Here is a 9,752-nt window from a genome sequence, read left to right as displayed (position 1 = left end):
AGGAATCCATCTTTTTTTCTGAAGTCACAGAGCAGAATTGGACAGTTTATCACTGGACAAACTAGTTACACTTATTAAACAATAACAGTTGCAAAGTGGGCAATCAGCAAGTGACAGAGGTGGCGATTGACATTGCTTTGTTTTGCATTAGGTGGTGTGGTGTCTGTTATTATTTCCTGTCATATACACTCGACCTGCTGGTTCCACCAGCTTTTCCGTTGACAAACTACAACTTTTTTCCAACCAAAGAAATGATAGCTACAGGGAAAATGGATTAGTCAATCGAATTGAAAAACAAAGGAAAACCAGAAGAGACGTTAAAGATGTTTTGTAACTTTTTTTCGTTTTTTTATTGAAAGCTTCATCAAAGAAAACAAATGTTTAAACCTAACATCCACTGATCTACAGAAAGCCCCAGGAGCAGAGAAATGGCAACATTTCTGATTCTGTTACAAAGGGACTAAAGAGACAGACCTTTTACAGACCTTTAAATGGCATTTTCTGACATCATTAAACAGACACTCCCATAAAAAAGAGTTATAATTTAACTTTTTTTTACTTCAATAATCGAGGAATTGGTTGCAGTGGCACCTCTGTAGATAGAGGTAGCTCCTCATTGGAAGTGAATCTTGGACAAGCCAAACCATGTTTTTGGGATTTCCTTCTGGTTTCTATATTCAGGCTTTAATTTATGTTCTTACATTTGAAACTGAGATTGTATATCAAAAACAAATGTTTCACATTGCTTGATATAGGAAAATTACATTTCTGGTTCTGATCCCAATCAGGGATGTGGGGGAACATACCTTTGTTGAAAAAAAGTATTCTACAAGGCATAATGAAACTGTTTAAATTACATGTGCCTGTACAAATGAAAGTAAAATCTGTCAAACTAACCATAATTTGATAAGATGTGACCATACCCAACATATCAGTTACCTAAACATATATTTAATATTTTACCACTTTATTCTCTTGATCCGGAATACACTTAATTCTAAGAGGCTCTTCTTCTGTTTGTAACAAACAATATGTGGGTCTGTGATGGACATGTGCTGGTCAATATGATCAAATGGTCTTGTATCTCAAGCAGAGAATGCATTGACGACAAAGATGCATTGACGATGAGGGTTCATTGACGAGGAAGATGCATGGACAACATGCCTCAAACATGATCTTCATTCTTCTAGTAGGTGAATGTCCATCTCTCCAAAGGTCTCCAAGCACCTTTCACAAACATTAGAGATCAGTTTCCAATTTCCAACCATTCTTAAAAAACAAACATTTGAATGATATTGTCCACATACGATTCTAAGATGTACATGCATTCAAAACATTTCAGTGAAACAGGCATAAGGTTTTGGCAGTTTTCCATGAATACAATTGGATGGGATAGGAAATATTTCAAAAGTACATATGACCCAAAGAAAAAGTACACAGATCTGATATGATGGTCTGATAAAACCCTGGGGGTCTAGTATGCACATTGCACTAAGCTACTAGTTTAGGGCGGAGATACACTCTTCTTTAGTTTCACACCTTCAAGAACAGGATATATTTTAAACTGATATTTTCTTATGAATTTAAATATTGAGTATAAAAAGGATGTTTCACTGGTTGCTGATCTCATGGGTTCCACCATGGGTTTGTCTAAAGACCTGCTCATTTGACAGTTCACAAAGATGAGACAGACATTGTCAATATCTTCCTGCACTGAAGATCAAACAAATTGAATACCATGAAACAGTGAGTAATAATAACACCTATTATTCCAGCACTTAGAAGCAGGAGGAATCTGGCATGAACCACTATACAAAATTTGAATGATGGCCAATCACATTCCATCATTTCAGTTAATAAATCTTATGCTAGAGAACATGTCTTTATTTGTTTTTCTGAATTTCCAATTTAATGCTTTTGAAATTAATGAGCATTTAAGTCTTTCAATGACTAATTTAAAACTGGTAAAAATATTTGAAGATAGGCTGGCTTCTTGTGTTAACTATTTAACCAGCAAAATGTCAATTCTTGAGGAGGGGCTTTTAAATAAGTTATTTATTACTGAAAATAATAATGAGATGAGAGTGAAATACATGCCAGTGAAGTCCTGATCTTTTTGCTAATGTGTAATTGTATGTGATTTTTCGGGCACCCTCTTCATTCTCCAGAGTAATCTAAAGTGAGTATGCCTCAGGGAGTACAGTTCCTCTGTCGTGCACTGTTAGGCTGTATGGATTTTTGGAGCTTGATAAAGAAACCACAGGTTTTGGGAGAAGAAAGGGAGATAGTGATATGCATTCCAGGATCAAGGTACTGAAATCAAATTCAAAGAGAAATCTAGATCTTAAAGAGAAGGATTTGATACGTTGATTAACCATCCCACTAGATAAACGGGCTTGTATGATTTGCTATCTGAATTCACACTCAATGATCAACAACATTGTGAAAACATTTGTACAAAAAGCACTCCTTCCATAACGCTTTCTTCCAAAAATGAAATAACTTTATGAGTAGCGTGGGCTGAAAAACATTGGTGTAAATGAGGAACTTCCGAAATAGCTGTCAGTACTACACTTGTTGATATATCTCACGGCTTTAGGTCTAGACAATATTTGGACAATATGGGAGTGAGACTTCATGCAATGGTAGAGTTATACCTGTCGGCATGGTTTATGTGACAGAATGGTGGAAAGGAGAACAATTGTGCATTGACGCCATAAAATGTGCCTTTTGTGCAATACATTGAATGAAATATTTTAACATGAATGTTTATTCTCTTGTGCCATTGCGACACATAGTGGCATTTCTGACAAAAAGAAACCAACACATTTACACAATGGTTTTTGTTTATATACATTTTGAATGCAAACAGTGTTGCAATGGAAGGACTGTAATTCAAGGCCCCCTCTCTTCTACAGGACAGAAAACAATTTTTGGCTACGAATTAATTTGACATTTCCTGGTCCACTTTTCATAGTGAGAGAATTGACTAAGGTCCATGCCTGGTCAATCCTTTAATACTTTGTTTGTATATTTATTAAGCTTCTAACAAACAAACAATCTGACTTGAAAGTAAAGCAAATATATATTTCCTAACTGTATGAATCCAATTATAGTGTAAACATTATCCTTCAAAAAAACAAGGTGGAATTAAAATGTAATTGTTCTTTAAATTATAAAATGTGTATTCCCCTTCCAAAATGTGGGGTACATTGTTTTATACAACATATTTTAGGATTCCCGGAAAATAAGTTATTTCAGAAAACCTGTACCTAAAATGAACAGTAAAATGGGCAGATGTTGTATCATCTGCCAGTTTTGATGTACATTTTAGGACAGTATGTTGCATCATACTGAACATACATTATTGCCAGAACATCTGAAGAAACCAGGAGGTATAATTTTCATTGTCTGCCAAAATTCAGGTTAGCTATATAGACAATAGTTAAGGTTGTTAACGCCAAAGGTGCCTTTGATGACCCTTTAAATTCCTTTGGGTTTAAAATCGCTCACTTTCCTTTTGCCCATTCTTTATATCAAACTGTGCAACCATTTACCTGGCAAAAAAGAATCAAGACATCCTGAACAAATTACAGTACTCTATAGAGGTGCTCGTGAAGGAAATTATTTTCCTGTTCAGATTTTCTGCTTCAGTTAAAGCAAATGTTCTTACATAAGAAATACACTGATATTTTGGGTTTGACAGGTTTTAAACACTCAGACCATTAAACAAAATCAGCTGAAAACAATAAAACACACTAATTGCATAAATAAAGCAGCAGGAGTTGGATCAGAAAAAGGAAGCTAAATCAGCATTCGTCTCAGTCACACAGTAGCCATCTTATAGCTTCAAGGAGGAAAGGGGATAGTGATTTCTTTGGGCAAGTCATGTATTGTTGCACACTTAATTTTCTTACCCAAGTGTCATATGCCTGCATGGAGTGGGATTGCAAAATGTCATCTGAAACCTGTGTGATAAAGGTGAGAATGGGCTGTTTTTTGATTGCTGGGAATTGCCTGTACAAATGCCTTGTTTGTAGCACTAAAGGTTCCAATGGATATGGTTTCAAGGATAACTTCTAAACGGTGTTAGGAAAAGTGGGTTATCAATATACGAAACCCCCTGGTTCATTTTCATATTCCAAGATGAACCAATACAAGAATTGATGAGAGGCACTTACTTTACACACTGTGCTTCAAACACACACAGGATTGTTACAGTTGAATACAAACTGTGGCATATAGACAGAACTCAAATTACCTATCCACAATTCCACAATCTAGATGAGACCTGAATCCATTGGGTTCCCTGCTCTCCTGAAAAGAAAATAAATAATCAAGGCATTTGCTAGCAAACGTGCTGAGAAGATGTAGCAAATGTGCACAGCACACCTTCGGTAAAGGGATATGTGTTATATCCTTACATAGGTTTGTGTTTTAAGTTGCTAAATGTGTATTCTTACTGCCTGAATTTTGCATCCTTGAAACTTTGCAAGATCCATATTTCTGAGTGAGTACAAGAGAGCCTACATTTAACTTCCTCTGTTTAGCACACTTAGGGCCTGATTCACAGAAGCATTTTATAATGTCACAATCCCATTAGAAAACGCTCTGTGCATAAGGCCCTTAATGCTCTCAATGGTTTTGGCACTTTCGTGGAACTGTACATATTCTACAATAGTGGAAAACCTTTGCCATGGACAGAACTTTAGCAGCAGATTTGCCCTGATCATTTGATTTGATACAGACTTTTCCAGAGATACTGAACAACAAATGATCATAAACTAACAACATTTGTTACTATTAAAATAATGAGCAACAGCATGTCCATCTACTGTCATTATGGACAAGCACAACACATTATTGAAAGCTCTTAAATTGCTCCAGTGACATTCCATGTCATTTTGTTATTTCCCCATCTGTTGAATACTTGATGCCACAAATGTAAAATGCATTAACTTTATTTAATAATTAAAAAAAAACTCCATGTTAATTCTATTACCTTATCCTCCTGGCAAACTAGTTTGTAGACACAAAAGAATTCAAAAGTACATTATCTCTTCAAATTCATTCTATACTGTGAAATCAGATCAAAGATGGGTGCAGATATAATTTTAAAAAATGGCATGACAATGGAAGATGCTGAAGCCAGATGGCTACTGTGCACAGGACTGGGAAGACAGAAAATGGTACACTTTCAAAAGATCTGGTTTAAGAAGGAAGACAGGAAATTATTAAAAAAAGGAGAAGCACTTCTTTTCATACAAAAGATTGGGATATCAGTGCCTGCCTTGATACATTTGTCAAACAAATACATTCTTTAATGTAGCAAGAACAGGCTTTTGCAACTCACCCCTAGTTTATTTGACAAACACCATTATACCATGTAAAGTAGAACATGATTCTTTATGTAGAACACCAGTGGAAGATAGTTTAAACATACAATTTAGAAACAACTGGTCCGGCCATAGAGGTCAAATAAAGATTTAAAAAAGGAATAAACAAACAAACCAAAAAACTCTATCTTCTTGACTGCGCAAGGGTGTCACTTCATCTTTGGTATAAAATAGGCCATTCGTAGGCTGCATTTGATCACAACTAGGAAAGACTACAGAAATTGTCAACAATTTCTTCTATCTATTGCTTTTTTTTTTGCACTTTTTTTGACCATAAGCTATCTACTAACATTTTGTAATGCTCTTAAGCTTTTTTTGCAATGTGACAAGCAAAGCAGACTAAAAACTTCTTAAAGCTCATAAAAAAGATTGCAGATAAAAAGCACTAATGCTTTTGCAAGCGATCACGCTTTGTAAATAAAAAAAAGTAGGCATTCTGCAAAAATGATCCGCATTTCTCTGAATGCGTAGGTTTTTGTTGATTTTTTCCTCCATTTTCATTACCTTACTGTAAAACTCTCCAGATTTCAGAATGTATTCTGTCGACACTTAAGACAAAGTTCAGAAAAGTCCCAGCATATTTTTCTTTGAACTCTTGCAGATGCCACTGATTCTACATCGACGATATTTCTTCAAAAGAAGAAAAGCATTTCATTTTAAACTGTACAGCTTATTATTTCACCTTATGATCTCATATTAAACTCTTGCACTCATTAGCTAGTGCAAGCACATTTTATCTTCTGTTTTCCAAGAAAGGTGTTGGAAAAGCTTGCTTCAATAGCATCTGACGTCCTTAAAATTAAGGCAATAAAGATTCAAGATAAAACCTCACCTAAACATCTCTATGAAAATAACAAAAAACACTAAAGTGAAAAAAAGTGGAAAAGAAAGAAGAGTAGCTTAATTACTGAGGAAGACAAAAGTTTTTCATCCATACTGGCTCCCTCTTGACATCTTCAGTTTCGCTGTGTTGAGAAAAAGAAAATCCTTATCTTATCCTTCAGATAGTTCTGAAGTCAAATGTTCATCCTGCTGAAATGTTGACCCAGTTTTTCTTTTTTATTTTCCTCTGGGGTATCTTTCTTTCATATTTAAAAAAAAATATATATAGCAAAAGGAAAACTGTCAGACTACATGACGGAACCATTTGCACAGCACATGAAACACTTTTTTTGTTTTTTTTCGTTGGACAAGGTAGAAAATGAAAGAAAGCATTTGTTTGATGCCTGTGCAAACTGGAAGCCAACTTCTCGTTGAGTGAAGTCTCTCCATTCAAGGCAAAAGTTTCCGATTGACATTCTTCACTCTGATTCAGGCTTATTGTCTGGGAAAGAGAAAAAAAATGAAATAGCTTCAACGTTAGCCGTTCATGCCCAGGACATCTGGTGCAGTTGTGTGTATGAGTTGAGATTTAAATCTTAGTGAAAGAGGGTCAACTTTCAATCCCCAAATCATAACAAGCATTTTTAGTGTCTTTTAGAAATAGGAATCTGAGTACTGATCATAAATATCCACCCAGGGATCAACCATTCTACTTCCATTTTGTTTGAATTAGCTAGCCATTTATTTGACTAAAACAGGGCCTATCCTACAATGTTTCTAAATGTTGAACTGGCCTTCATAGCATGTCTGGATCACTGTGACAGTTTCCCATGATGAGCAGTGCTCCTGTCATCACTTGCTCAGTATTACAATTCCTCATCTACCCAAGTTTCATTTTTTCAAAAACATCTATATTTTCGTCCCTAAACATCAAGCTTCAGCATTCACTTTCTTCTTGACCTCAAACCCAAATGTAAAATATTCTCACTATTTGCACTCCTCTTTTCAATTACATAACTACAGCCAGTATTAGTTGATATGAGCTAGCTCATCTTATCTAATATTTCTATATCCTCATTTGCCTGACACCATGTTTGCTATCGATATTACCTTTAGTAGACTCTACCACACTCAAATAATAATGTTCCACACATGTCATTGAGAAACTCCCTTAGGGTCTCTGATCACCAGTATTTGCTTCAATAAGTCAGAATTGTATTTCTTTCTCCTTCCACTTATAACTTATATTTTCACTCAGACAATCCCCTGTACTATGCTCAATATTCTGCCCCCAATATAGTTTGCAATCAATCATCCTACCTTAGTTTTTTATATACCCTCAACACATTCCTTGAAATGTATATTTCACCCTCCTTCTTGCCACAAGTACCAGAGCTGTCGTCATATGTTTCACGTTGTGATGATACATTGCCTATTTAGCTGTAATCCTTCATGTTCCATCACTGTACCCCTACCATTCAGATGCTGTCCTCACTGTTTTTCGATGTATTTGGCTTAGTGTTTTACACCAGAATCACTGCAGTCTCAGCTTACTCCGCTGCATAATCTAGCTTGTCCCCTGTGCTAGATTTCTTCAGATCTTCTATATGCCTCGTTTATTGCCTCTTAGTCATTGGCCATCCATTGTAAGACATTCATTATGGCACACACTTCTCTCTCTCTATTTATTTCTCTTATCTATGAACCAATGAAGATTGACAGGCTGTATTTCACATTTTAGGATCCATCGCTCACCTCTCTTACCCTGTCACTGTACCCTGTTAATCACAACCTTTCTCTCGCTCCAATCTGCTTATGCTGCCCCTCAATTCATGGCAAGAGATCCTTTTCTCCTAAGCATCTCATTCTGTGTGACCTTTCACCATGGGCTTTAGAACTCTAATTCCATGTATGTTCTATACATATGCATATAGCTATTTGGGTTAATAGTTATATCCTTGCTCAATAGAACAGCAAAACCATTAAATGTGTTGCTAAATTTCCCATCCCCTACAACATCAATGTTTACTTTTTCTCCAGTCTTGGCTATAGATATTTTCCTTCTCCTAACTTCCCATTTCACTGCCACTTCTGAGTGGGGTTTTCCGCTGTACCAAATGCACTGAGTTGCTTTCTCACTGATAAGTATGAAAAACAGGCAACAGATAGAGCTCACCCAGCTATGCTCGCCACAAATATCTATGACGGGGGCCAAGGGTCATCTAACAACAAAGGATTCTCAACTCTTACTCCTTGCACATGAAATGGGCCTTGTTACTCGAATAATGAGTAAACTGCAGTGTTACTGTTAAGGGGATTAATGTTCAGTCACCTTGATCAAGGGATTCTCAAACATAACCTCATTCTTATTAATCAGCTTTCTCCATCATTCAGAAGGAGCACCAGGAATCCTTAGGTTGAACATTAAAGAGAAGTTTCACTTTGGCAGTGGGAAGATGGCTGCTGAAGATATGGCCAGAAGATTATGCGTTGTGCTGCAGTGCGCATGCAAGTGCCAATCAAGTCATTTCAATTGTGATACATCGGCATAGACTCGATGGAAGCTCATATTAGCTATTGATCTGGCTAGATGACCTTAACAGACTAGCAGAAATGTATAAATGTACAGAGTAGTCTTATTTCATATTTGCGTAATGGATTCTGCCATTCCTGATGTATACTCTGCTCAGGTTATTAAATTCATATTTTGTTCTAGTAAAATCATAAGGTTAAGCACTGGAGTTTTCTTTCCTAACTGTGTATACCGATAAAGCATCTACGGATGAAGAGCTATATCACTTGGAAACACGTAAAGTGGGCGTATTCATGCATTATCAGTGTAGCATCAACAGATCTTATGAAATAGGTTTGGAACAGTGATTCAAATTGTAAACAACAAAACTATTTTACAATTCCGAGGGTAAATTGAAGATGGAAACTATCACAAATAAAAGATTGTGGTGGAATACAGTAAAAGCTAAGGAGTTACATGAATTACTTTAATATCATATAAGGATGAGGTGGAGTTATCTCTGCTAGTGAGAGCTGCACTGATCTATGTCAATTTGTAGAAATAAGATCTGTATTTAAAAAAACAAAATATAATACGTTTCAGTAAAGACCAAGGGGATGTGCCCAGATGTTAAGGTGTGAAATTGAAGAAAAGATGCAAAGTTAAACTATAATTTGTCTGACCCTAATCTCTAAAGTTGAGATTGGAAGTTCAATTTATGCTGGGTGAACAGTGTTTGGCCACCTACCAAAGTTCACACGTGTGGGATCAGCAGATTATGTTTAGATTGTTGGAAGATCTTGTAGTTGGAACTTGTATCCCTGATTTGAACCTTATGTTAAAAAAACTATAGAGTACTCCGTTTTCCATGACAATTTGAATTTCCACTCTTCCATCGATAATGTAATAATGAAACACAGAGAAAGCAACCATCATTCCTAAATACCACTGTTTTTTGGGATGAATTCAAAGGATGCATCATCTTCAGATAGTCCTAAGGGCCAGAAGATAAGATGCGACGA

The 9,752-nt window shown here is 36.1% G+C and overlaps 1 protein-coding gene across 4 annotated transcripts in view; it reads right to left on the bottom strand.

Annotated features, from left to right (window-relative positions):
• Window positions 1-322: 322 nt before the first annotated feature.
• RBMS3 (RNA binding motif single stranded interacting protein 3) overlaps window positions 323-9,752 on the bottom strand; it is a 2,259,106-nt gene continuing 2,249,676 nt past the window's right edge. For all 4 annotated transcript variants that reach the window (XM_069648793.1, XM_069648792.1, XM_069648795.1 and 1 more), the window contains one exon: window positions 323-6,720. In XM_069648793.1, the coding sequence (XP_069504894.1) occupies window positions 6,714-6,720 (7 nt within the window). In that variant the 3' untranslated portion in view covers window positions 323-6,713. The remainder of the gene's footprint in view (window positions 6,721-9,752) is intronic.

The sequence above is a fragment of the Ambystoma mexicanum genome, chromosome 2q (genome assembly GCF_040938575.1).
Source record: "Ambystoma mexicanum isolate Mex_15411 chromosome 2q, UKY_AmexF1_1, whole genome shotgun sequence".
Taxonomy (NCBI): Eukaryota; Metazoa; Chordata; class Amphibia; order Caudata; family Ambystomatidae; genus Ambystoma; species Ambystoma mexicanum.
This window is presented reverse-complemented; position numbering and strand designations above follow the sequence as displayed.